The sequence below is a fragment of the Aspergillus costaricaensis genome (assembly GCF_003184835.1).
Source record: "Aspergillus costaricaensis CBS 115574 unplaced genomic scaffold BO79scaffold_3, whole genome shotgun sequence".
NCBI classification, from domain to species: Eukaryota; Fungi; Ascomycota; class Eurotiomycetes; order Eurotiales; family Aspergillaceae; genus Aspergillus; species Aspergillus costaricensis.
The window spans coordinates 494,002-519,626 of NW_020291803.1; the positions used below are offsets into that span (position 1 = coordinate 494,002).

The 25,625-nt window shown below is 52.2% G+C and overlaps 11 protein-coding genes and 1 non-coding gene across 12 annotated transcripts; 6 read left to right on the forward strand and 6 right to left on the reverse strand.

Annotated features, from left to right (window-relative positions):
• Positions 1–616: 616 nt before the first annotated feature.
• BO79DRAFT_137282 (MFS transporter) lies at positions 617–2,353 on the forward strand (the record flags this gene model as incomplete). The annotated part of the gene is made up of 4 exons (XM_025678112.1): positions 617–897; positions 962–1,334; positions 1,393–1,476; positions 1,526–2,353. The coding sequence occupies 4 exons, from the start codon at positions 617–619 to the stop codon at positions 2,351–2,353; spliced, it is 1,566 nt and encodes a 521-aa protein (XP_025543893.1).
• Positions 2,354–2,745: 392 nt separating this feature from the next.
• BO79DRAFT_t35 lies at positions 2,746–2,817 on the forward strand. The gene has a single exon. It is a non-coding gene; the product is annotated as a tRNA-Arg (tRNA).
• An 824-nt stretch (positions 2,818–3,641) lies between these two features.
• BO79DRAFT_272461 (uncharacterized protein) lies at positions 3,642–4,293 on the forward strand (the record flags this gene model as incomplete). The annotated part of the gene is made up of 2 exons (XM_025687435.1): positions 3,642–3,707; positions 3,789–4,293. 2 exons carry the CDS (start codon positions 3,642–3,644, stop codon positions 4,284–4,286), a joined length of 564 nt encoding a protein of 187 aa, XP_025543894.1. The 3' UTR covers positions 4,287–4,293.
• Positions 4,294–4,387: 94 nt separating this feature from the next.
• BO79DRAFT_187247 (CoA-binding protein) lies at positions 4,388–6,658 on the reverse strand. Its single transcript, XM_025680532.1, has 3 exons — positions 6,471–6,658; positions 6,108–6,419; positions 4,388–5,710 (listed from the first exon to the last, which is right to left on the reverse strand). The coding sequence occupies exons 1-3, from the start codon at positions 6,565–6,567 to the stop codon at positions 4,605–4,607; spliced, it is 1,515 nt and encodes a 504-aa protein (XP_025543895.1). The 5' UTR covers positions 6,568–6,658; the 3' UTR covers positions 4,388–4,604.
• Positions 6,659–6,875: 217 nt separating this feature from the next.
• On the forward strand, positions 6,876–9,830 carry BO79DRAFT_165501 (Rad4 family protein; the record flags this gene model as incomplete). Its single annotated transcript, XM_025679261.1, has 1 exon — positions 6,876–9,830. One exon carries the CDS (start codon positions 6,876–6,878, stop codon positions 9,711–9,713), a length of 2,838 nt encoding a protein of 945 aa, XP_025543896.1. The 3' UTR covers positions 9,714–9,830.
• Positions 9,831–10,050: 220 nt separating this feature from the next.
• BO79DRAFT_284588 (uncharacterized protein) lies at positions 10,051–11,866 on the reverse strand (the record flags this gene model as incomplete). Its single annotated transcript, XM_025688260.1, has 2 exons — positions 10,051–11,586; positions 11,636–11,866. The coding sequence occupies 2 exons, from the start codon at positions 11,864–11,866 to the stop codon at positions 10,051–10,053; spliced, it is 1,767 nt and encodes a 588-aa protein (XP_025543897.1).
• Positions 11,867–12,139: 273 nt separating this feature from the next.
• BO79DRAFT_284589 (HD domain-containing protein) lies at positions 12,140–13,133 on the forward strand. Its single transcript, XM_025688261.1, has 2 exons — positions 12,140–12,272; positions 12,339–13,133. The coding sequence occupies exons 1-2, from the start codon at positions 12,227–12,229 to the stop codon at positions 12,956–12,958; spliced, it is 666 nt and encodes a 221-aa protein (XP_025543898.1). The 5' UTR covers positions 12,140–12,226; the 3' UTR covers positions 12,959–13,133.
• A 95-nt stretch (positions 13,134–13,228) lies between these two features.
• BO79DRAFT_137796 (HIT family protein) lies at positions 13,229–13,865 on the reverse strand (the record flags this gene model as incomplete). The annotated part of the gene is made up of 2 exons (XM_025678137.1): positions 13,229–13,720; positions 13,788–13,865. The coding sequence occupies 2 exons, from the start codon at positions 13,863–13,865 to the stop codon at positions 13,229–13,231; spliced, it is 570 nt and encodes a 189-aa protein (XP_025543899.1).
• Positions 13,866–14,133: 268 nt separating this feature from the next.
• On the reverse strand, positions 14,134–15,984 carry BO79DRAFT_165514 (Mob1 family protein). Its single transcript, XM_025679262.1, has 2 exons — positions 15,660–15,984; positions 14,134–15,586 (listed from the first exon to the last, which is right to left on the reverse strand). The coding sequence occupies exons 1-2, from the start codon at positions 15,891–15,893 to the stop codon at positions 14,279–14,281; spliced, it is 1,542 nt and encodes a 513-aa protein (XP_025543900.1). The 5' UTR covers positions 15,894–15,984; the 3' UTR covers positions 14,134–14,278.
• Positions 15,985–16,180: 196 nt separating this feature from the next.
• BO79DRAFT_187267 (CobW family GTP-binding protein) lies at positions 16,181–17,815 on the forward strand. Its single transcript, XM_025680533.1, has 6 exons — positions 16,181–16,354; positions 16,467–16,550; positions 16,601–16,612; positions 16,662–16,758; positions 16,819–17,344; positions 17,408–17,815. Exons 1-6 carry the CDS (start codon positions 16,234–16,236, stop codon positions 17,747–17,749), a joined length of 1,182 nt encoding a protein of 393 aa, XP_025543901.1. The 5' UTR covers positions 16,181–16,233; the 3' UTR covers positions 17,750–17,815.
• A 589-nt stretch (positions 17,816–18,404) lies between these two features.
• BO79DRAFT_250778 (protein kinase family protein) lies at positions 18,405–21,146 on the reverse strand (the record flags this gene model as incomplete). The annotated part of the gene is made up of 1 exon (XM_025685831.1): positions 18,405–21,146. The coding sequence occupies one exon, from the start codon at positions 21,144–21,146 to the stop codon at positions 18,405–18,407; it is 2,742 nt and encodes a 913-aa protein (XP_025543902.1).
• A 3,789-nt stretch (positions 21,147–24,935) lies between these two features.
• BO79DRAFT_250779 (uncharacterized protein) lies at positions 24,936–25,416 on the reverse strand (the record flags this gene model as incomplete). The annotated part of the gene is made up of 3 exons (XM_025685832.1): positions 24,936–25,093; positions 25,180–25,239; positions 25,317–25,416. The coding sequence occupies 3 exons, from the start codon at positions 25,414–25,416 to the stop codon at positions 24,936–24,938; spliced, it is 318 nt and encodes a 105-aa protein (XP_025543903.1).
• Positions 25,417–25,625: the final 209 nt, after the last annotated feature.

The window sequence follows — 25,625 nt, forward strand, 5'->3', positions numbered from 1 at the left end:
TACTGTAAAGGTTTCCCCGGGAGCAGTTACCCTATGGGATCTGATTACTGTTCCTGATCCCTGAAGTGATATGTCGATCTGCGAATGACAAATGGAGAACCGGGTCAGGGACCTCTGCGCCATGGTGGATCATGTGGGGAATATTGAAGCGCTACCCAGAGAGTAGTTTCTTTGGGATAAGGCTTATTCTCCATCCCAATGGGGCAAACGTTGATAAGGAGCAGAGGCGAGTTGGTCACGCAAGGAATCCATTACTGTCGTTGGTGCTACTACCCCTGCCTATGTTAGATGATCCGTCTTACGCCTATTGTATCCACTACAATCCGCCTTGGGCGAATTTTGCGACAGGTAATCCCAAAATCAGAGAAAGGGAGCCACGAGAGACCCACGGAACGGACAGCAAGGGCCGGAATGCCAGACTCATCTACTGTCTGGACGCGCGTTGTCTGCAATGATCTACTCAAATTACCTGGTTTGTCTGTCTTCCCAGCGTGGCTGTCAAGCTACTTATTGCCTTGGTTGTCTGTTGGAAATCATGTCGAAAATCATCTGGTGCCATTGTCCCTGATCTTCCAGCTGCTCTTACTATCCCCGTGTAACCACCCCCATCATTAACATGCCTACGGCGCCACCCGGGGATGTTGACTACTCCGCCGCTCTGAGCCAGGAAACTAGCCTGGAGAGTGCTGACACGATCTTTGTGGAGAAGGACATTGTGCACGTTGAAGAAGGAGAAATCAGATCACAAGATGGTGCATTGGAATCGGACGACCCCCAGAACAAGGACGACCTCGTTGTGGACTGGGATGGGCCAAACGACCCCCAGAACCCCATGAACTGGACCACCTTGCGGAAATGGGTCATTATCGGGCTGATATCTTTGAGCAGCTTCAATGTGTAAGTCCAACACGTCTACGCTAAGAGTATGCATCCGTACGAGCATTTGAATTGACTGTTGTAGATCCATGGTATCCACGGTCTTCGCTCCCGGCGTTCCGCAAGTTCTGAAAGAGTTCAATGTTCACAACCCATCCATTTCATCTCTAATGATATCGATCTACGTGATGGGTTCTGCTCTTGGCCCTCTGGTGCTGACACCTCTCACTGAGATAAGTGGAAGGCTTCCCATGACACACCTGGCCAATGTACTTTTTGCACTGGCTGCAGTTGTTTGCGCTGCCAGTGTGAATATATCAATGCTCATAATGGCACGCTTCGTTATGGGAATAGCCAGTTCCGTGCCTGTGACGGTCGGCGGCGGCTTCGTTGCGGATATGATTCCCATGGAGAAGAGAGGGACGGCAATGACGATCTGGACAGTTGGTCCACTCATGGTGAGTTGAAATTACCCATTCAGCGGATACATAAATGCGGATCTAACATTTACGTTAGGGCATGGTCACAGGACCTATTTATGGTGGTTACATTGTCCAAAACATTGGATGGCGCTGGACCATCTGGGTAGAGGCGATTCTTGTAAGTGAGCTCGACCCCGTGGTGTTGGACGAATCTCTAATATGATTAGGGCGGTATCATCGTGATTGCATCCCTGATATTTTTGCGGGAGACATACGCACCCACTCTGCTCCAGCGAAAGGCGAAGCGACTCCAAAAAGAGACTGGACGTCCGTTTCGCACTCAGTACGACCTGGACAAGACGATTGGCCAGATTATCTGGATCTCAATCAGCCGCCCGATCAAGTTTCTGTTCTTATCACCCATCGTTATGATCGTTTCATTGTACAGCTCCATCACATACAGCTATATGTACACACTGTTCACGACGTTTACGAGCGTCTTCGAGAATGTGTACCACTTTACTCCCGGAGAAGCAGGTCTCGGCTATCTGGGACTGGGTCTTGGGTTCTGTTCTGGACAGGTCGTTGTGGGATACTATTCCGATCGATACCTCAAGAAGCAGGAAAAGATTCATGGCAAGATGAAGCCCGAAGATCGTCTTCCACCTTTGGTGGTGGGATGCATTCTCGTGCCGATCGGTCTCTTTTGGTACGGCTGGGCCGCAGAATACCGGTTGCACTGGATGGTACCCATTGCTGGTACCTTTTTCGTGGGCGCAGGCATCTTCTTTGTTCATCTGGTCACACAGGTGTATCTGATTGACTCATATACTCTATATGCTGCCAGCGCGGTATCAGCGGAGCTGGCTCTGCGATGCCTCTTTGGGGCTACAATCCCGCTGGCGGGCACTCCTTTGTACGATGCCCTCGGGTTAGGATGGGGGAACAGTCTGCTCGCGTTTATTGCACTTTTGTTTGTCCCGGCTTCACTTTTCTTACTCAAGTATGGTGAGAGAATCCGGACGAATCCGAAGTTTCAGCCGCGGATGACATGATTTTTGTTTATTTGGCCACTACTGTGAGCATAGCGATGGCGTTTGGTTAGCGTTGGATTTTTACGATTATTGATGTTTATGTTTCAACCTGCACGGACATACTTAACACCGAAGTGATAATGTGCAGCACGGAGGACATGGGTTATCCAATACTATGTTACATATCGTTGTCTTTGTTTCCTCAATACAAGGTAAATACTGCAAACACCTACAAGAATTACACCTCGGAGAAGAATCACTACTTAAGGAAAAATCCCACTTTGGTCTGTCAACAACAGCAGTGATGAAATAGAAAAAGCATCATCTCAAGCAACTACCATTGAACAGTCAACATTGTCAATTCACAATATGTAGCTTTATAAGCACAAATAAAGTCCAAACATATATCAATTGGCCTGCTGGCCCAATGGTAAGGCGCTTGACTACGGATCAAGAGATTGCAGGTTCGAATCCTGCGTAGGTCATTTTTTTGCCCTTTTTTTGCCCCCCTTCCTTTTGCTTTCCTCTTCCCCCTCACACAAAAATGCGCCTCATTTCTCAACTACTTTTTTTTTAACAGGCACAATGACAAGCACGACATTAACCAACAATCGGAATTATCCGAACAGACCCCATGACCCAAGTACAATTATTTGACTGAGTCGGACTTTGAAAATTGTTGGGCTCGTTTTCATCCCTACCGCGTAACCCTACCTTACTTACCTACCAGACCTATCCGTGTCAACCACAGGAGTAGTGAAATCTAACACAAGGACTGACTCAACTCATCCCTGAGGCCAATGTCAAGACATGAGAGAAACAAAACCCTGTCTGCCACTCGTATACTAGTGTACTCTGTACTCAACTCTATATTTGAGCTAAGAACAAACAAGCCTTATCTTAAAAGGAAGGGGTGGGTTAAGTAGAAAGACAGTAAGTATTATGTTCAATCCCCCCTGCCAGCAGCCCATACATTTACCAGATAGTAGATAGACTGTCAGACAAAGGAATGCAGGACACCGCGTCGCTCGCTCGCTCGCTCGCCCGCCCACCAAATCAAGGGGCAGGGTGGGAGGGAAGGAAGGATGGGATACTGACGCGTAGCATGCCAGATATCTGTCTACCACATTATTGAGATTATGGAGATAGAACAGAGGATATAATAGCGGGTATTATTCCCGTTTTTTACTGAGTATTCTTTCCTTCCTTCTTTTTTTCTTGCAGGCGTTCATTCATTCCTTCATTCATCCATCCATCCACTTTGGATCCTATCCTACCCACCGCAGAAGCAGAGAACAAAACAAAGACAATGAAGTTCCTCACCCTCGCCGTGCCCGCTACCCTTGTCATGGGCGTAGTGGCAATGCCGGTTCCTGTACGTCTATCTCAAATCACTTCACACCATGACTAGTGATCAAGACAAAAGAAAGGCAAAGCTAACAAATCCACCAACCAGTCCACAAGCAAAGCGGCGCGTCTTTCAGGCGAGAACCTCCTCGACGGACTAGCCAACGATGGTGGACTCTCTGGGTTCTTGTCTGGCGTGCACCTGCCGTTTTTGAATCCTAGTCCAAAGAAGGATACTCAGGATCCCAGTGATGAGGATCCTGATGATGTTCCGGCTCGTGATGATAAGGGACCTGGTGCTGATGAGGATAGTGGTCCTGCTGAAGCGACTGCTCCTGCGAATTATGATACCAGGAGTATTGATGATGGACCCGGTTCTTTTGATGTTGCCGTAGGGGCTGCTCCTTATAACCCCGGGCGTGGTAGTGGTGGTAGTGGAGATCCTGTGTCTTTGGATGTTGCTGTAGGGGCGGCTCCCAACCGAAATGGTCCGGCTGATGGGGTTGATGATGATAATAACGGGGATGGCCCGGCTGATGCTATCTATGGGCCTGAGGATACGGCGGGTGTTGGAGCTGGAGTGCAGGATGGGACTGAAACACACTAGAGTTGGGGGTTATATGGAAGGAGATCGGGTATGAGATGATGAATGATTGATGCAGTTACAGGGCTCGTGTTTTTCTGCGGATGGTTTTTTGGATTGGTTTCTGTTTGTCCTAATAGTAGCTAACTATAACAATATCGTATCACACGCGCAATCGGTTCGAAAATAAAGATCCACGCCAGTCATTATCGGTTGGTTTCATGAGTCGTAGTCGTAACGAGCGTCGCCAATCGTCAAGTATCGTCATATAGGTGTTCAACGAAGGGTATCAGGTTTGTGTCACACATGTCGTAAAAAAAAAGTAAAAGTGAGAAAAGCGCATTAATCCTCCATGTCCAGGTCGTCCACTTCCACGCGCGTCCCCAGTGCCTGTTTCCCTTCCTTGATCATTGCTTGTAGCTGCCGGTTCAACCGGGCAAGGCTGGCATCCTCTTCACGCTCCATGCGGCGCTTTTGCGCCATGTAGCGTTGCGTCTCCACAGACACAGGGCTCTCCCGCGGCTTCGCTGGTGTTGAGAATTGCGATTTCGTCGGCATAGACGGCGCATGCGAAATCAGCGTTCGCTTGCCCTGTGATCGCCGACGAGAGTGGGTATGTGCTGGGGTCCGACGATGGACTCGTCTGCGCTGAGAAGGACTGGCTTCGTCCATAAATTCCTCTCGTGCGGACACGATCACCCAACTGTGCTTGAGATCATCTTCTGGATATTGTCCCGGAAAAGGGCTAGAGGAACCCTGTTGCCGCTGAGAAGTGGGCATGCTCTCCTTCTCGATCGATGGGGATGCCAGCTGGGGCTGTGCATCCTCCGCCGTCATGGTATAGCCTTGCCCACCGCCTGCATAAAACCCTCGGAAAGCTCCGCTCCAACAAAAGTCCCAAACTTTGCCTACCACGCCTAGCACCGCTCGACTCCAGCGGACGGGAGCAGGCTGTGGGTAAGCAATAGGAGTATTGACGGCAGGAGCCGCGGTCGCGGTCGCGGTCGTGGTCATAGTCGTGGTCGAGATCGTCATTTTCTCATCGTGACCGGTGGGAGAGGCTGCAATCAAAGACGGATCCCAGCGGCTGCGTTTACGACGAATGTCCACGGTTTCGCTGAGAGATTCAACACTGTCATCGAGAGCGAGGGATCGAGCAGGCTTGCGATAACGGTTGGGGCGATAGACTTGATCGACGGAGGTATCCTCCACACCAAGGAGGAGATCGTCGGGGGAGATCACAGAGGCGACATGACTAGAGGGGGTATCGACATCCAGCCAAGGACGACGATCAACTTCTAGACGGGATCTCTTGCGGTTGGGGATAGAGATCGAGCGATACAAAGCCGATGAGGCTGAGGGGGTGGGCGGGACTTGGAAAAGCTGTGATGGAGCGCCGGCCAGATCGAGTTGCGGAGGAATGGGGGACTCGAGGAAGAATGGACTGGCTGGCATCCTTCTTCAAGGTGTGGAGACGAGCAGTGGCTGGGAAGGACAGGAGATGCAGGGGGGTTGCATATGATGAAGCAAAAGAACGTGGGCGATGGAGATAGTTGTAGAGGTGAGAAAGAAGATGAGGAGGAAAAAGAGAAGAAGAAAAGAAGAAAAGAAGAGGAGAAAAAGCACGGGATTGTCCCCAACAAGAAGAGCCACCGCCAGCCTCCCTCTTTCTTTCTTTTTTACTTTTCTTCATTCCCCATAATTCTTATTATTATTGTTTTTCTTCACCGCAACAATATATTACTATTGTTCCTAATTATTTAGTTCATATGAAGTCTAACTACAGCTGAGCCTTCCACTCGCGATGGGCCTCTCGCAATGCATCCTCGCCATCCACCAGCACACACCAACCCTCGCCGCCCACACCACCATCTCCCACCACCGCTGCTGCGAAATGACCATCTAGAAAGTCCAACACACTCTTATCATACGTGCCTGGCTGTAGCCAGACAGCGGGGATCCCCACACTGTGAGCCTCCTTGAGGAGGGCAAGAGTCACTGGGGGAGGGGTCACAATAGACAGAGAAGTCTGGTCGGGGTTGGGCAAGTCGCGGGGTGATGGGACCGTCTTGTAGGTCTGCGACGGCAGCTCGATCTCCGGGGCGCGAGGGTTGAGGGGAGTAACGGGCAGAGAGTGTTGATGATACCAGGCAAAGACTGCTGGTCAGCCGGCGCAACGGCCTGCAAAATGATGGCAAAAGGACCTACTCTTGTAGCCAAACTTGCTGCGATCGTTGCTGGCCCCCGCCACGGCAAACTGCGGCGACAGGAAGAAGCGGCGCGCGGCATCCATCGTAGCAGACATCTTGAGATTGTATTGGTGATAGAAGATATTTACAGATAGTATGGAAAGAATAGTAGGATAGGATGGTTCGTCAGGCGGACGGATAGTAGAGGAGGATGACGATGATGTGGGGGGAAGGGAAAGATAAAGATGGGGAAGAGACGCGGAGAAGCCGAGCCTCGATGGCGCCAACTTCTCCTTCGACTTCCTCCTTCCTCCAACTTCTCCCTTATTAACCCTCCACCAATTCCTTTCGCATTTTCTCTTCTTTCTTATATCGTTCCCTAGATTCAATCCAATTCTCTAGTCGTCTGCTTTCCGCTGCTTGCATGCCCCCCTACGTCCCCCGAAAGCGTCTCTCTTCCGAGGATCCGCCCGCCGCAAAACGTCGTCATGCGACGCCTCCCATCGCCGCTGTCATCGAAGACACCGACACCGAATCGTCCTTGAGTGACGTCCCCGAAGAGACAGAAACGCCCCAGGTACCAGATGGATCGGATGAGGAGAGCAGCGACTCCGACGAGGTCGACTGGGAAGACGCCATCGAGTCCAATGCCAACGCCACCCCAGTTACGCCCTCCATCCTCAATCCCGACCAGCACCAGGACCTGGAGTTGACACTAGACAAGAACGAGATTCACCTGACTGATCTACTCGAAGGCAAAAAGGGCCCGTCAAAGATCGAACGCCAGATCCGCATCCAGACCCATTGTTTACATGTGCAATTTTTGCTCCACCACAACGCCATCCGCAATGTCTGGGCCAACGACTCCCAGCTCCACGAGATCCTGCGCCGCAAGCTACCCCAACCCATACATAAGGAGGTCAAGAAATGGCGCATTGCATCCGGTCTCGAGGCTCCAGAGCCGCCTCCTGAGAAGAAGGCGAAGAAAGGAAAAGGGAAACAGCGTCGTCAATCAGAACGGGATTGGGCTGAAGGCTCGTCGCGACTTGAACCCGGCCAACCTGATATGAGCAGCGGTGACCCTATAATCATCCTTCTCAAAGTCCTCGCAGCCTACTGGAAGAGCAAGTTCAAGATCACCGCCCCTGGCCTACGGAAACACGGCTACCGCCCCATGGCTCAATTGGAGGCTCAAATCAAATCATTCCACAAGGACGTCCACGACCCCGAAAAGCACGGCGAGAGGATAGCCAACATTGAAGAGTTCCGCCACGCTGCAGAGAACATGCAGGGCTCTCGAGACGTAGGCGCCCAGCTGTTCACGGCTCTGCTGCGTGCGCTCGATATCGAAGCTCGACTGGTCGCCAGTCTGCAGCCCCTTGGCTTCGGCTGGACCAAGAGCGAGACCTATACTACCAAGCCGAGCGCAGACACCGAACAAACGACGGAGAACGCAGAGACCGAAGACGCTGTTGACATAGAGTCAGATAGCAGCGAAGACGACACAAAGTCCGCCCGCAGCAAATACTTCAGCAAATACGACGAGGACCTACCCTTTCCCATCTACTGGTCCGAAGTCGCCTCGCCCATCACCCACCAAATCATCCCCGTCGACCCGCTAATCCTCCGCAACCCTGTCGCCACGACCCCGGAACTTCAAGCAGCCTTCGAACCTCGCGGCGGCAAAGCCGAAAAGGCGAAGCAAGTCATCTGCTACGTCGTGGCCTACTCATCCGACAAAACCGCCAAAGACGTGACAACTCGCTATCTCCGCCGCCGCACCTGGCCCGGCAAAACCAAAGGCTACCGAATCCCCGTCGAGAAGATCCCCATACCAGGCCGCAAAGGCAAATTCTACGAAATCGACTGGTTCCGCGTAATCCTCCGCGTCTACCAACGCCCTACACCCCTACGCACCGCCGTCGACGACCTCGAAGACACCAAGGACCTCCTCCCCAACCAACCCGAACGCAAACCCGGCAAAGAAGGCGACACGCTTCAAAGCCTGCGCACATCCACCGAATTCGTGCTCGAACGCTTCCTCCGGCGCGAAGAAGCCCTCAAACCCGGCGCACGCCACGTCCGCACCTTCAAAACAGGCAAAGGCGCCAAAGCCAAAGAAGAGAAGGTCTTCCGGCGCAAAGACGTCCTGAAATGCCTATCCGCTGAGAGCTGGCACAAAGAAGGCCGGCGACCCAAAGAGGGCGAGATGCCCCTGAAACGCGTGCCCATCCGCGCCGTCACTCTCCTCCGCAAACGCGAAGTCGACGAATTCGAGCGCCAGAACGGCGAAAAGCCCAAACAGGGCCTCTACGCTATCCACCAAACGGAATACATCATCCCCGATCCAATCTGCGATGGCGTCATTCCCAAGAACGAATACGGCAACATCGACTGCTTCGTCCCTAGCATGGTGCCCCGCGGCGCGGTCCATATCCCATGGTCTGGAACCGTGCGCGTATGCAAGAAACTCGGCGTCGATTACGCAGAAGCAGTCACGGGGTTCGAGTTCGGGTCGAAGATGGCAGTTCCTGTTATTCAGGGCGTGGTTGTCGCAGAGGAAAACGAGGACCTCGTTAAAGACGCTTGGTTAGCGGATGACGCGGAGAAACGTAAACGGGAGCAGCGCAAAGCCGAAGCGCGTATTTTGCAAACGTGGCGGAAGTTTCTCTTCGGATTGCGGATCAAGCAGCGCGTGCAGGAGGAGTATGGTGGTAATGCAGACGAGGGGGTGGATCACGAGCGTGATGCTCATAATCCGTTTACGAATCGTCGTGGTCGGTTGCCTGATCAGGATGCTTCTGCGTCTGCGTCTGCGTCTGCTCCTGCTCCGGATGAACCCGACGACGAAGTCCATGGTGGCGGGTTCTTACTGCCTGGTGAGGATGAGGAGGATGAGGACGTAGATCGAGGTGGTGGATTCCTTCTTCCTGGTCAGGAGGGAGATGATCATGATGATGGGGGATTGATTGTTGATCATCACGAGCAACAGCACCAACATGTACCGACTGAGCCTGTTACACCGGAGGCTGTTGATGCGGAGATTGCTGATAGTGATGATGAAGAAGAAGGTGACGATGACGATGGCAAGGTGGAGAATCCGATCTCGTTGAGCTCTGACTCGGAAGACCTCTCGTCTCCGGTAGAGATACCGGATTCTGAGGAATCAGATGCTGATTCCGAGTCGGAATATGAGCCGGTGGCACCGCCGCCGCCACCGCCAACGACGCGGAGGAGTACGAGAAGGAGTGGTCGTCGATAGATAGTGATTTGTTCTGTTGAATTCTGTATGTGTGTATGACTGTCTGTATGTTTTCATGTATGGCGTTGGTGGTATGTAATTGGCACAGGGACGGAGGTACTGGATGATAATAATGACAATGATAGGGATGGCAAAAAGCATGAAAATGGTGTATTCGTACTTCACTAAAATAATAATCAATTGCTGTATCGTGTACTGCATTCTTCCAGGATCTATAGACATTAATCGTATGTAGTAGGTATAGGCATATAAGGGAGGTAAGTAGAATCGTCTCCCAAAAGAACATCACACATAAGAATCAGATAAAGACAAAACGAAACATGAACAGACGTAACAATCATAATATTCTCCGTCTCGACACCAACGGAGTATCCTGCACATACTCCTCGTCTCCCCCATCCAGGTCGATTTCCTCGTCCGGACTCAGGTCGAAATCCCCAATGGGACTGATGTGTACTGCGGGAGAGGCGACCGGACTGTGCGCCACGCGCGGCCGCGACTTGAATACGCTGGCGTAGTCCGCTTCCTCGTCGAAGAGCTCGTCGCGTGGTGTAGAGGCCCGGCTGGGGATGGTGTGTGATCTCTGGGGCGTCTCGAACTGGTTGATGGGATAAGAAGGCCGAGGTCGGTGGGACCGGAAACTTTCTCTTGGTCTGGGTTGGGTGGGTGGTACGATGAGGGACATGGACTTGCGGGTTCGTTCTACGAGTGTGAACCTGCTAGTTCGTTCAGGAGGGGGAGAAGGGTCCTTTTCGGGGACTTCAGTGGTTGAGAATGAGGGCACGCTGGGCTGGGGCTCTGGGATGGAGGGTGTTGAAGTTCTTGTGGTGGTTGAGCGGGTAGTGTCTTCGGCTTGGGGAGATGATCTATTGCTCCCGGCTGCTGAGCTGGAGGATATTGTTGCAGGGTTGCGTAATTTCGAGTCGCTATGAGTATGGCGGTGACGATGCGCTGCGGGTCGGCCGTTGATCCGGGCAATGGCCTCATTCATGGAGAAGAGCAATGCCCGGTCGTCTGCTTTGGGCGAGGCGCGTTCCACTGGCTGCCGAACGGCTTTGGAGATGCTGGCGACAGTGAGTGCTTGGTGCTCTCGGAAGACGAGCGGTTGAGATTTGGTTGAGCTTGTAGATTGTACCCGCTCATGTTTGCGCATAGAGGCACTGTACTGGCGCCAGCGCTGCAGCCGGGCACGTTGGCGGAAGACGCGAGACTCCAAATCGACTAGCAGATCCGGTGATGAATTCGCACGGAGGCCATCCACGCTGGATTCCTTTGCTTTCGCCCATGCGATGTCGAACGGCAGTTCCAGAAAAGCGTCGCTGCTGCCCTGTGCACCTCCGTCGACAAGGGTATCCGCCCACTCCTCACCCCCCAGCCAATTAGCCTTGAGGTCGCGAGCCAGCGCATCTATGTCGGCGCCAGTGTCGGGGATTTGGGGAGGGTTCTCCTTAGCTCGTTCGTCAAGCTGCAGCTTCTTGAGTTCTAGCAATTGGGCGAACTTTTCATGGGTGTCCCGGGCTTTGTTGCGACGCTCGCCGATTTGGTTTAGGGAGACCCGATGGGCAAGGACGAGGGGGAGCATGAGCTGGTATTCCTCGCGCGTCAGCCCGGAAGCCAATGAAAGCTTCATGGCTACATTTTGCAGTGCCGGATCTGAGGAAGCGGCGAGGGTCTTCCGCAGCACCGCAGTAGAGAAGACGGCCAATAGTTCCTCGAATTTCTCTCCTTTGCAGTCATCCAGCATTGACTTGCGAAGAATGGTTTCTCTGCCGAGGTCGCCCTGTTTCTTCAATTCGGAGAGCACGCGGAATAAAGCAGCACGAAGATTAACGGACTGCAGGGGCTCGAGCGGAGGGAAGAAGGGCCGGAGTTTCTGCATGCCGTCAGTCGGGCATCAAAGCCACTGAGGGGATGGAACATACATCTCGGGCGGTGTCGGGGTCCCAAAGGGTAACCAAGTGGTAGAGAGCCCATTCTATAGACCTTATACGCTGACGCTGGTTCTGCGACGTATCTGCGAGGGAGCGGAGAGAGATGCGAGGCCAGTCATCATGGCGATCGAGCTGAAGGAGTTGAAGGTTGCGGACGAAAACGGAGAGGGGAGGCTGAGGGGACCAGTTCGGGGGTTTGGGGCGAGGGGTTCGTGACTGCATGGTACATCTGATGCCTGGTTAGAGAAGAGAGTAGTATAGCATTCTAATTATTGAAATATACCCGAACAGAGGGACCAGTCGAGGAACTGCACGGACGAGAGGGAGTAACAACAACGGAGAGCTGGAGATCAACAATGAAGAGCAGCAAGTAATGGATGGATCCGCTGGCTGGCTGAAACCAACCAATCCGCTCGACCGCTTTTTCTCTCCCCGCAGTTTCTCTTTCTCCTCCGGTTCCTTCTCCTCCTCGCCTTCTTTTCTTTTTCTTCTCCTCTGCTGTTCGTGCTCGTCGTAACTCATTTTCCTTTCTCTACCTTGACTCTTCTCTTCCACTCTCCCCTCCAGACCTCCCTTAACAACATGGGCTCCGAAAACCCCTCCAATCCCCTCTGGACCACCCAGTCCGGTGAGCAGAATCTAACCCCTCCTCCAGCATTCCCCTCCACTAGCTAACATCCAGCTCCTTAACCAGTCCTGGCAAGCCTCCCTCACCCCCCAGAGGAGAACTCCGCCTCTCCGATCCCCTTCTTCCACCTCCTCGAACGTCTCAAGACCACCAAGCGCGAAGGATGGCGCCGCTTCGGTATTAACTCCGGCGAATCCATCTCCGACCACATGTACCGCATGTCGGTGATGACCATGCTCGCGCCGCCTACCCTGGCATCCCGCCTCAACCTGCCCCACTGCATGAAGATGGCCCTGATCCACGACATGGCCGAATCCCTCGTCGGCGACATCACCCCCGTCGACCGGGTCGACAAGACCGAGAAGGCGCGTCGCGAGGCCGCCGTCATGGACTACATTGCCAACAACCTCCTGGGCGGCGTTCCCGGTGGCATGTTGACCGGACAGGAGATTCTGAAGGTGTTCAACGAGTACGAGGCCAACGAGACTCTGGAGGCACAGTTCGTCCACGACGTCGACAAGATGGAGCTGCTGTTGCAGATGGTGGAGTACGAGCGCGCCAACAACATCGACCTCACGGAGTTCTGCCACGTTGCGAACAAGGTGCAGTTGCCGGAGACGAAGGAATGGGCCGCTACGGTGCTGCAGGAGCGCGAGAAGTTCTGGAAGAGCAAGGCGACGGCATAAGCATGAACATGATCAGATGTGACACATAGTACGATAAAGAGTACGGCGTTAAAGTGATGATTACGACCGTGGATGGTACGAGAATGGGGGTTTTCGGGTCTTGTTCGTTTATTTCTTTTCCATGATACGGATGCTGTGCATATTACATTACACTCCGTGCGAGGCGTTGGGGGAGTGTTTACTTTAGATATTAGCTCCAATAGACCTACACATACACACATACCCTCTATACAAGTACAACACATCATACATACATAATATACAAACTCTTTAATCTAAATCCTCCTTCTCCATCTCCCCCGCCAACCTCCACGCCTCCCCCTCCATCTCCTCCGCCGACCTAGCCACCCTCTCCTCATTATCTACCCTCGGAAACCTCGTCCTCCTCCCCCCCTCCTCACCATCCTTAGCAAAAACATCCCTCAAATCCCCCTCCTCCCCATCCAACATCTCATAAACCGCATCCATCCCACCCCTACTATCCAAATCCCCCCTCTTCCTGGGTATCACATGCGCATGGACATGCGGCACGCTCTGGCCCGCATCCGCACCATCCTGAATAGCGATATTCAGACTCGACGCTCCATATACACGCTCGATCATGCGCGCTACGCGCCGCACGGTCAGGAATAGATCTGAGGTCTCGGTCGGGGTGAGGTCTGTCACGCGGGGAACGACCCGTCGGGGGGAGATGAGGACGTGGCCTGGGAGGATGGGTTTTAGGTTTACGAGGGCGTAGCTGTGGGGAGTTAGGTGGAAGACCTATCTTTTCTTTTAGTATTTGAGGGGTCGGCGTATATATTTGGGGGTGGGCTGGGGGAGGACGTACCTGGGTTGTGACGGTGAAGGGGCCGAAGTGGATGGGTCCGGCTTTGAGGATTTGGGTTATGGTGGTTGGGATGGACATTGTTGTTGTTGGAGTTGTTGTGGTGGGGGTGGGGGTGGACATGTATGTATATGTGGAAGGGTATTTGAGGGTATATATGTATGTGTATGGTGTATGGGTTTGTGGTATATGCAATTGATTGTAGAAGAGGGATGGTTGGTTGTGTTGAAGGTGACGATGAGGTGGACTACTTCCGGTGGAGAACATCGCTATCGACATCATCGGAGTTAGGCGGAGATACCAACCACCATCTACATCTACATCTATACTACATATACAGCAGTCCAATCCACTCATAAGGGTATCATTACTCGCTCGTATATTACATCAGAGCCTTCCCCACAAACATGCTCACATATTACAACCGTGGTATCGACACATGCCATCATGTATCATGTCAAAAAAGAAATCAGTAGAAAGGAATCTGCTCGTCGCTACGCCTCCTGCGCTGCTTCCTGCGCTGGCGCTTCCTGTTCGCTAATTTGCTCGCTCGGTTGCTTGGTTCCGGTCTCTACCTCGGGCTTCGCCTCTGTCTCTGCAGGGGCGTCGCTTTCAGGCTTGGCCGGCTCTTCCGCCTCAGCTTCAGCTTCAACCTCAGCCTTGGGCTCCGCCTCGGGCTCCGCTGTCTCTGGCTTCTCCTCTGATTTTTCTTCCGGCTTCTCTGTTGTCTCCTGGGTAGCCTCGTCATCGTCAGCGTGTACCTCCGAAACAGTGACCTTAGCTCCGTTGTCGTCAACGGATGGCTCCGGCTCCGGCTCAGACTTTTGCTGCTCCTCGGCCGCTGGCGTTGGCTCGGCCTCCTTCGGTGCAGGGACAGGGGTGGGAACAGGGGCAGGGGCAGGAGCAGGGGCAGGAGCGGAAGCAGCCGCTGCGGCATTCGCAGCTGCAACCGCCGCCGTTGCCGCCGCTACAGCCTGCTGCCTCGGTTGCTCGTCGTCCTCTGCGCCCTCGTTGATGGTCGTCACACTCGAGCTGATCGACGGGCTATTCTTGTGACGCCTTGTGGTTGCCCCCGTGCTGATCGACGCTGGCTCCATGCTCTCCAGCGACAACGGCTCGTTCTCCTTGCGCAAGATTGTCATCCGACGATTGTCCGTGTGCTCCGGCGCGACCGGCTGCTGAACATCGACGCCCTCCGCCTCCGCAGGAACCGTGTAATTATCCTCCGGAATGAGACTGTACATGTCGCAGACCGTCTTGAAGAAGATATATAGCCCATCGTGTCCCTCTACCTGCCAGAACACCTCCCGGTGCTGGAACCAGGCGTGCGCAAAGATGCGATACAGTCGTCGGAAGATGTTGGTCAAATGTCTCATGCTGGCCTGTGCGCCGCCGCCCGTCTCCGAGCCGAGAGTCAGTCGGCTGGGAAAGTATTTAGGCGACGTAAGGATATTCGTGGCCCAATCGAGGGTATGGCAGCAATAGTCGATGGCGCAGCAGGATTTGGGCGGATCGTGCACGGCACAGAGGTACTGCCACTCGGATGCACGCATCTCGGGGCAGGTCTGGGAGGAGCAGGGAGGAGAGTCGGCGAAGAAGGCGATGATGAGATTGTTGACTTTCATAGTCAGGAAGCGACACAGCTCGTAGAGCCATAGCGACCGGTCGACGCCGTCCGGAGGTTCCGCGAGCTGCATGGCGACATCCCGACTGATGGGAACTACCGTATCAGAGCCTTCGGGCCGTGTGTAATGATTGTAGAGAGCCTTGAGGTGTTCTTGGAGTTGGAAGGGGGAATCGAGCTATCGCAGAAAGGGGTGGCTGGGTCAGCGGAGCTACTCTGAGACAGCTGTGCTTTGTTTACGAAAACCGTACCTGGGAGAGAGGGATCAGAGGCGGTCCAACAGCCATATCTCCAGCTCTAGTACCCGGACGAATCCTCCTGGTTGAGCCATCCTCCGATGTTTGTGAAGCGCCCAGCAATTGCTCCGTCTCGTGGTCAAAGGACTCGCCGACCGAGGGTGACTTGGGCCCGATCTGGACCTCCGTGAACGGGGGCGGACTAGGCAGACGTGGAGAGGTGGCCTGCGAGACTCCCGCAGTAGCCATAGCGAGAGGATTCGCAGAGTCTCAAATGAGTGAAAACAGAAAGAAAGAAGGAAATGAAGAGGAGGAATGTAAAGGAGAGACGAAAGGGAATTGGAGAAGAACAACAACAAGCTGAAATGAGGAGATAAGATGGAGCTGGCCGGACGGGGACTGGCCGCGATTGTCTGGTTTGCATTGCTGCCAAATGACTGCCGGTGCCCTAAGCCCTAGCGGTTCCTGTTGGGGTAACGTCATTCCCCGACATTCTCCATGTCTTAGCATTCCTCTGCATTCTAACTATATTCTAGTTTATACTCCGGTCAACTTTTTCTCCCCAGCTTGCAAAAACACAGCGTTCGAAATGGACGACGACGATGCCCCACCCCAGCTAGTTGACATCTCGACCGCCCCCGATGTGGCCCCGCCATCGACGTCACTAGACACGCCGCCTCAGAACCGCGTGCCCATCACGCTTGTGACTGGTATGATGTGATGCCACACATGCAGATCCATCTCCTTTGTAGACCAGCAGCAGAAAAGAAAAGAAAAAATATCCCGTAGATCCACATTAACTAACATGTTCCCTCGTGTCAGGCTATCTGGGAGCCGGCAAGACCACTCTCCTCAACTATATCCTCACCGAGAAGCATGGCAAGAAGATTGCCGTGATCATGAACGGTGAGTGACCACCACTATAGCCACAAGAATAGAATGCTAAGATAATGTAGAGTTCGGTGACTGTAAGACAAGCCATACACATATACAAACAACCCATTAACACCCACCCAGCAACCGACATCGAGAAACCCCTAACCGTCAACCAAGACGGTCAAGAAGTGACCGAATGGATGGAAGTCGGCAATGGCTGCATCTGCTGCTCCGTCAAGTACACCCCCATCCCCCAACCTACCTCCCATCATCCACCCATCTAACCTTGAAAAACCAGAGACAACGGCGTCATGGCCATCGAATCCCTAATGGAACGCCGCGGCGCCTTCGACTACATCCTGCTTGAAACGACCGGGCTCGCCGACCCAGGCAACATCGCCCCAGTCTTCTGGGTCGACGACAACCTAGGAAGCAGCATCTACCTCGACGGAATCGTGACTCTCGTGGACGCCAAAAACATCCTGCACCTGCTCGACGAGCCCACGCCCGAAGAAACCGTCTCCAGCCACGGAACAGAAACCGAACCCAACCACAAGCACACGCACACCGGCCCCGTCCTCTCCATGGCACACATGCAAATCTCCCACGCCGACGTAATCATCATCAACAAAGCCGACCTCGTCACAGCAGACGAACTCGCCATAGTCCAAGACCGGGTAACGGCCATCAACAGCGCAGCTAAAATCCACATCACGGATCATAGCAAAACGCCGAAGATAGAGGGCGTGGTGCTGGATTTGCATGCGTATAATCATTTGGATTCGTTGGATTTCGCTCAGAAGGGACATAGTCATATGGATCCGGTATAGACCCTTTTCCTTCATTTCCTTGGTTTGATCGTTTACTGATGGATGGATTACTCGCAGTCCATCTCAACCATCGCCCTCACTACACCCCCCATCACCCCAGCTCAGGTATCCCGCGTGGACACCTGGCTTCAATCCGTCCTCTGGGACTCCGTGATGCCGCTTGCGGAGGAAGTATCCGGGCCGACGGGGTTCGATATCCATCGGTTAAAGGGGATTCTGGTGCTGAGTGATGGGTCGACGAAGATTATTCAGGCGGTGCGGGATGTTTTTGAGATTAGGGATTCGGAGCCGGCGGATGGGAAAAACCAGTGTAAGATTGTTTTGATTGGTCGGGGGTTGGGTGGTGATGATGGGGAGAGGGCGTGGCAGAGGAGTTTGGAGGAGTGGTTGGGTCGGTAGAGTACTACTAAGTAATAGGATGATTTGGTGATGAGGGTGTTTGTAACGATGACGATGATGATGATGAATGTATGTATGAAGAGAAGAGTAGAGTATTAAAGTTGCATACTACTACTAGATATGATGTATTATTTATATAGGAAAAGAGGCCAATCAAATAGTTCGTCCTTTCAGATTAATACAGTTGCTGCCTAGAATAGTATTAACAAACCAGTGTACAAGATTGAAACGGCGCGAAGTTCAAAAAGTCACAATATCCATCCGGTCGTAAGTCGTTAGTGGGCAGGCAGATAGGTAGAAAGCAATGAACGAAACGAAAAAAACGCCATGTCCAGAAACATTCCCGCTGCTCTGATGGCAGCTGGGCTCCCGAGACTGTAATCGCAACTGCAGTAGTGGAAACCTGCGTGAGGGCTTTTGAGGGGATGATCAGCGTGTAGTAGATCAAGCCAAGATAAAACAAAGATGAAAGAAAAAAGCAACCCCCGAAATCATCCAACTCCATATTCGCCGTAATGCCCGCTGAATACTCCGTAGAGCAACGCTTCAAAAGAACTAACTGTACAGTGAAAATAGCAGGAGTGGCACTGTTCGGTCCCCATGGCTTGCAAGTCATGGATGACTACTATGAACAAGTGGCACTACCTACAATGGCTCAACACTCCCTTCCTGTCATATGGACGCCTAAGGCGTCTTCCGTAAATGCTGGATTGATGGGTAAATGAGATTCGCTCAAGTAGGTCGTGGGTTCTTGGAGGCCTTGGTGAGGGTATCCCAAGGTGGAACTCATACTCAGATGCGAGAATCGGTCTGCGTCTGAGTCTATTATTTTCTGGTCGGGGACATTGGCTGCAGGATTAATCGGTAGTATCGAGTGAAGAAGTGAAGAAACGGAACGCGACGGCGCTTCCATCGGCCAATGTTGGTCGTCAATCAGCGCCTGTCCCAGGTCCGTCAAGTGAGCTGGGCATAAATCTGTCGATTGGGTATCTGCTGATGACATTGGAGATTCTTGAGACCGTCCCATTTCCGATAGGTTGTTGGATGAATAGCGATTCAATGATGGCGATAGATGCCCCTCTACACCGGCAAATTCTTTCGGCAAATGATCCGCTTCACAGGGGATTTGATCAACTGCACCGTCCACTGTTCGTCGCGGATAAGGAGGATGAGCGTTGGCGACCAAATCAGGCTCGTCCTCCATATACCTTGGAACGGTGTTGTGTACTGCATGAGAGCCTCTCAGATTTGTCTGAGGAAAGACTCCATTAGCCATTGGTGAATGGGTGACCGCGTTTACTCTGCGCTGGGCTGCAGATAGGGGTTCCCTTTCGAGCAGTTCGTGCTCCGCTGTCCTAGCCACCCCGGCTTGCTGCTCCCTGGACATGATGTAATTTTCTCTATCTGGAGAAGAAGCAAAGTCACTGCCGTCATGCTGTAATGAGTATGTATCATCCAGCGATAATTGAGTGTCGAAAGACGCCCCATTGACTACAGGCTGCGTGTGGTGATACAGAAAAGCCGCTCGGGGATCGTACAGTGGCAAAGCGCCATTCTGTAAGGCGACGCCGAGGCCTGTCTGTGCAGGACGTATCGGAGGAAACGACTGCTCGGTCATCCACATATTGCGGGGGAAAAAGCCTAGAAGTTCCTTGGCCGACAGCCGGTGTCGGGGGGTGGCACTCAAACAGATAGAGACCAACCTACGGTAGTAGTCCGGTACCCGTGCGTTCGGTGGAATCATTAGAGGACGAGGCTGTCGTTCTGGCTCGTCTTCCTCCATTGCCAGAGCCCACAATGTCATGCCCAGCTGAAACAGATCCGTCTTCACTCCAATATACATCGATATTCGCTGGTTACTCTCGATTTTCGCCGCAATCTCAGGAGGTTCCCATCCTACCGGACAGCCCCGGCGATTGATATCAATGATCTTGGCATTGTCGTCGGCATCAACAACAATGTTGGAAAGAGTAAAGTCTCCTTGTACGTAGCCAGCCTCGTGGATCTCACAAAGACCGTGGACGATCTGCCTGGCCCAGCGTTCCCGCCGCTCCCAGGAAATCAAGCCACGGTTCTCGTAGAGAATGTCGACCAAAGCTCCCTTCTCTGCATAGCTAATGAGAAGACCCTTGACCACCTGCTGCAGGTCGTCGACCACGATTCCTTCTACCCGGACAACATAAGGGGTGCCCTGTAAGGCGTGAAGCGCGTTGATCTCGTACAGAAACTCATCTACTGTGTCGGGCCCAGGAATCTCCTTCTTGATGTATGCCTTGCCATCTAACTGGACGTTGTAGACGAAGCCGGATAGATGCGCGTCGAAATGGAGCTGGTTCTCCGGGACCAGTCGTGCCTGTGGCAAATGTCCGATGCAAGAAACAGGCGGATAGGGAATGATTTCGTTGACATCCTCGGTAACGTGCACATGCAGGCGGCCGTCGCGAGTTTCCAGCTTCAGGTTGGTGACTGTGTCGTAAAACTGAATCTCCGACAGCGACTCGCGAATCGACTCGTAAATTCGGGCACACTTGTCTCGCTGATACCGCAATTCCCTCAGGTCTTGTTCCAGGGAGTCCGGGGGCGCACCGCGGTAGTCGCAGGATATGGTGACTCTCCGCCACCGAGTCGGGGTCTCAGCATACGTGACGAAAAACTTTTCCCGCTCCGAGCGATCCCGAAAATGCATGCTCAGGTTCAAAATCCATCGCTTTTCCAGTTCCATCTCGAGCGTATCGTCCGGTAGCTCCTCGGGAGCTTCCGCCACGTCAGGACAGGGGTTCCATTCCGAGAGAAAGTCGCTGTCCTCATTCGCCTCAGGCAGTCGCTCGACCGTGGTCTCGCTCGGGTCTTCGCGCCACTGAACCTCGGGAGCGGACAGTCTGGGGTCCACGGTGGGCGGTGGGGATCTGGACCGGTGGGAGCTCACGGCGCGACGACGGTCGGCAGACACTGCACGACGGGGCTCGGGTTCTAGGGGTGATAGATTGTCTCGCCGCTCGGAATTCTGTCGTTTAAAGGTAGTAGCTCGCGGCAGACCAACTCCTACCTTTCTGGACAGGCGACGCTTGAGATTATCGTGGGCTTTGTTGTTGCTGTGATGCGGCTTGTTGTTGGTATTCTTGCCGTTGGGGGGTGAGTTGTGGTGGTTGTTACTGTTCTGATTACCATTATGCTCGTTGTGGGCGGCTGGAGAATTGGGTTTATTTGCGGTGGGGGCAGCGTCGCCAGCGGGGGAATGTGAGGAGAAATCTCGATCATCGCGGCCCAGCCACCTGCGAAGGCCCAGGCGATGCCACATGCTCTGCTTGGGACGGGGAAGGTCAACCTTCTCCGGGTCCAACAACAGACCGAGCGACCTCGTCGGGCTACAGGAACTGTCGGCAATGGAGATGGCCATACGGATCGACACGGTCGCTAAATTGTCGTACGGAGAACGACTGGAACACCCGAGGGGGATGGAATGGCGATGTCCATAAGAATTGCGACAAAATCCTTGCGGTCAGCAGTGACTGTAACCCTGTGCGAGGTCTCTCACAGGTCTGACGAAGAGGGAAAGGAAATAACAGAAGTAATTATGGGTATTAAATTTAAAGCCCTGTTGAATGAGACGAGCGAAGGGGAAGAAGAAAAGAAAGCAGGGAATCAAAAGCAAAGAAAACAAAATTGAGAAATTGTGCTGAAATAGACCAATAAGCAATAAAAAATCAAGTTAACGAAAGAGAAAAATAAAAGGAAAAAAACTTTAAAATCGGATTCAATGATATAAATAAATAGAAATGAATCTCCCTGAAGAAGTCGGTGAGAACCCGAGTTTGTGTTGTCCAGGCACTGCTTTGCCCAGTCAAACCGAGTCCCACTGGGCGCACAGTGACGATATGATGGTCGGGGATGTAATTCGATCTTGTTCTTATGACCTGGGGTAGTGGAGGTAATGGTGGTGGTGGAGGTGTTGTTGCTGTCGTTGTCAGGTTGCTACTAATGGGGATCAAAGGCAGAGGGAGTGACAATGCAGTGGGATAGAGAGGGCATAGAGAGACGCGCAGGACAAATAAGGATGACGAGGAAGCGGAATACGACGAATGGGGGCGAGGATGAGTCGATAGTAGACCGACTAACTTGGTCGTAGGTGTCACCCGGCTGCAAGGCTGGTTGGGCTGAAGGAATAGGAAAGGAAAGGCCGAGGATTGGATTAGTATCGCAGCCAGTCGATCAGTTAATCCATAAATGGGGGGGTGGTAGAGAGAGGAGAGGAGAGGAGAGGAGAGGAGACTAGTAGTTGTGAGAGGAGATGGTGAAAGAGGAGGCGAGGAAAGTGTTGGTGAATTCACCGCCCACGAGATGCAGTGATGGAGAAAGAGAGAGTGAGAGGGAGAGAAGATGTGAGAGGATGAAGATGGAATGAATAATAGCAAGCAAGTAATAACTAGTTAGTTGTCACAAGAGAGAGTGTGTGCGTGAGAGAGAGAAAGAGGGAAAGAGATTGGCAGGACTGGGCCAGAATGGAACAGGCCCAATGGAAGACCGATGGAAGAAACGGCGAACGCACAATCGGATCCTTGCGTAGGAAAATAACCCTCAAACCAATGGAAATCTCAAACGGATTTAAAGCACGAAGGATGATGCGAAAAACTACTAGATACTACTAAGTATGGAGGAGTCTAGTCAGTCTCTCTGGGCCATGGCGAGACAGCGAATCTGGAACCGCAATCACAGCCGCCGTCTTTGAGCCAGTGAAGATGCACGGCGGCCTGACAGTGAGTGCCTGATGGATGAAAGGGAATAGTAGTAGTAGGAGGAGTAGTAATTAAAGATGAGACGAGCATTGTTCCTAGTTACCAGTTGGTTAGTCAGTCAGTAGTATATTCCCGTTGGGAGATACAAAGTGTGTGTTAACTAGTAGATATTGGGGGAGTATGACTCCGATCGGGAATCAACCCTACTAAGAAACTCAAAAAGTAAGGAAATTCTTAGGAAACAACCGGAAACCGACTTGTAAACTCTCTAATAATCGCTATCTATCTGATTCCTCGGATAACGCCTTGATTTCTTCAAAGTCCACCGCAAGCAGGCTGGAAGCACTACTCGATTCATCTCACGGCATCCACTACTGCAGACGCACAGCCCAACTTTCTTCTCGAAGCCTCCCCGTTCGTTCCTGTCTTCTTCCTCTCCCGATCGAACTGTTACTCCTACTGCTACTCTGGTATCCGACTTACTGAGCTGGTCGGGTTTTCGTCTCCGATCGTCTCCTAACTAACTCTCCTTCACTATCACCGAGGACGGCCCCCCTCTCTCTCCCCCCCAGAATCCACCCATCACCTCATCATCACTAGACTCTTCCAGATGTAAATTTTCTGGTTTACCCGAGCGTATCGCTGGATCCGCAAACACAACAACACCACCAGGCAAGGCCACGCTGTACAAACATCTGTCTGCCAGGTCCCCCCCCCCCCCCCCCCCCTCTCTCTCCCGATCAAGTGCATAACCAGGTTGCTGCCATGGAGAAGGGGGGAACTGGAAAGACAAGGGAAGAGGGAGGGGAGGGGCACGAGATGAAGTAGTACACCTGGATCCAATAATCCAACAAAGATAAGTAAAATGGTCCCTGGAAGACCCCATCCTTCGTTAATAGTTCATACTTCATCACGGCACCAAGACCCTCGTCGGGTCCTCATAGATACTACTACCTATAGTTAGTTAGTTGGTACTAGCTATCCCCCCGCGGTTAAACTTTACTTTTTCAAAGTGATGCTCCCATTCAGATCGAAGGAACAACAACACCTCAGGATGATGCGCCCAATCATTATCTTCCACCTTGTAGCGTAGTAAAATATCCCCGTTTTTATTTTCTGTGCCAGTAAACAGCATAGCTGCTATTCCTAGTACAGGTAGTAGCTATTTAGTACTAGTTGCTGGATGGACAAACCGTTGTTGTCGTGGTTGAGCCTGCTTTGAGAGAAGATGATGGCATGGGGACTGTTGTATATGCAGGCCCGCTGCACTGCCTACTGACATGGTATGCATGTTCTTGTACAACTGTGTCCAAATTCCAGTGTATACAACTAAGGGATTAGTCTGTCAGTCAGAATAGACCAAACATACCATCTGATAAAATCATCGATGACCTCAGTGAACCTTAAGATGATGACTTTCAAGAACTCAATCCAGAGAACTCTCAGTCCTTCATTACCAAAGTAAATGGGACGGACATACATCATCGCCATCATCACTCCTACCACTCAGGTCAATCTGGTCAAAAAGTCAGGTTAATAACCAGGCAACCAACCCATGCGGAGATTCCCGGATGGTATATAGCCAGGCAGTCCGAATGACACATTCCCGTCTTCATCCAGCCTGTCAGATCCGTTGTCGTGGTCTTTCTACCAACTAGCTCCCCCTGCTTGCATCCAATCCGGGGCAAAGCCTGGGGGGCCCAGTAGAGAGGGGGGCGCCTTGATGAGTCCGGACGGAAGTAGCAGTAGTGGTAAGTAAGTAGTAGTGACATGTACTTAGGTCGGGTAGGTAGCTTACTCCTATAGGACGGATAAGGTTTCATGATCATTGGTGCGATATCTACAATCCTAGTCGTTAGTGGACGGTCTATGCATATGTGATAGTATGCGGTTAGTATTCTCATCACGGATCAATATTCAGTTATGGTTGTAGTGGAGTTGTAGGTGATGGTGTTGGATATAGTAGGTTACACTAATAGATTCTAGGCCATGTCGGCCAAGGTTCTTCTCGAGTAAGGGTTAAGTGATTAGAATTGCCAGAATACTATCAAGTCATTAAGAAGCAAGAGTCGAGAATGTTAGAACTAGGCTCTCAAGTCTCCATAGTCCGTTCCTCATGTCGTCCCGCGCAGCAGGTGACAACAGATCAGTCCACGGTGACGATTGCCCTGTTCGGCAAACAACGACTCACAGAAAAGAAAACAAGAGTGGAGAATGGAAGTAACACGAAAGAAATAGAGGAGCCACTCAGTGTCATAGACTAAGCTGAGAAAGATTGGCAGTTATGAAAAGAAAGCACAACACCACCCAGGTAAATAGCAACCATGTCGACTAACTCGAGCTTGCTTCTTCACCACCATCCATCAAGCATAAACTCATGATGCACACCAGATAGCCAGCCAAAAGTTAGGCCATCATCAAGCATGTTTGTCGACAGGATACATGCATCACACTTAAGGCCACTTTCCAGGTCCCATGCAGGCGCCCAGAACGCATGTATCAGTGTGGCAGCACTGAGAGCTATAACGGCAAACACGGCGATGACATCTCTTGTCCTTAATTTCGACCGTTTCACCGTCGTCTTCGTTGACCAATTCAGAATTGGAATCGTCTGTGTTCAGAGAAAGTGAGAAGGGGTTAGTTTCCTGCATGTGTCTACAGGGGATGTCATGTTAACAAAGACAGAGAAGCACGAACCTTCATCACGAGTAGCAAGTTTGAAATCGTTCACGTCAAAGTCTTCAACATCGAACCAGGCTTTATACAGAGAAAGTGTCGGTTAGCAATCTTGTCTTTCTGTGCGAATGGCATAAGAAGAAAGGACAACTACATACTTCCATGAGTGCTGGTGACATCAGGAGCGACCTCAGGGACGGCCGCGGATGCCACGAAGGCAACAAGGAGGGTCAGAACGCAGAGGATATTGAACTGCATCGTGATTGACGATGAGGGTAGCGGTTGTTTTGTTTTGGGTGGTAACGAGAGATGTTGATCGACGATATGTGCGGGATGTGTGAGTTACGAGAGAAGATACGAGGGTATGTGAGAAACGGATATGAGAGGTGAGGAGAGTTAGAGAAGCGCAAGAGAGAGCCTGCGAGGCGCTTTATAGAGTAAGAGAAAAGACGTCCCGTGACTTACGC

Coding starts and splice junctions, on each gene's coding strand:
- BO79DRAFT_165514 (XM_025679262.1), bottom strand. CDS start 15,893: ATGGCTACTGCGGGAGTCTCGCAGGCCACCTCTCCACGTCTGCCTAGT. Junction 15,587..15,659: donor CTCTGATCCCTCTCTCCCAG/GTACGGTTTTCG, acceptor TTTCTGCGATAG/CTCGATTCCCCCTTCCAACT.
- BO79DRAFT_187267 (XM_025680533.1), top strand. CDS start 16,234: ATGGACGACGACGATGCCCCACCCCAGCTAGTTGACATCTCGACCGCC. Junction 16,355..16,466: donor GCCCATCACGCTTGTGACTG/GTATGATGTGAT, acceptor CCCTCGTGTCAG/GCTATCTGGGAGCCGGCAAG. Junction 17,345..17,407: donor GACATAGTCATATGGATCCG/GTATAGACCCTT, acceptor GATTACTCGCAG/TCCATCTCAACCATCGCCCT.
- BO79DRAFT_284589 (XM_025688261.1), top strand. CDS start 12,227: ATGGGCTCCGAAAACCCCTCCAATCCCCTCTGGACCACCCAGTCCG. Junction 12,273..12,338: donor CCTCTGGACCACCCAGTCCG/GTGAGCAGAATC, acceptor CTCCTTAACCAG/TCCTGGCAAGCCTCCCTCAC.
- BO79DRAFT_187247 (XM_025680532.1), bottom strand. CDS start 6,567: ATGTCTGCTACGATGGATGCCGCGCGCCGCTTCTTCCTGTCGCCGCAG. Junction 6,420..6,470: donor CAGCAAGTTTGGCTACAAGA/GTAGGTCCTTTT, acceptor GCTGACCAGCAG/TCTTTGCCTGGTATCATCAA. Junction 5,711..6,107: donor TGTGGGCGGCGAGGGTTGGT/GTGTGCTGGTGG, acceptor GAAGGATGCCAG/CCAGTCCATTCTTCCTCGAG.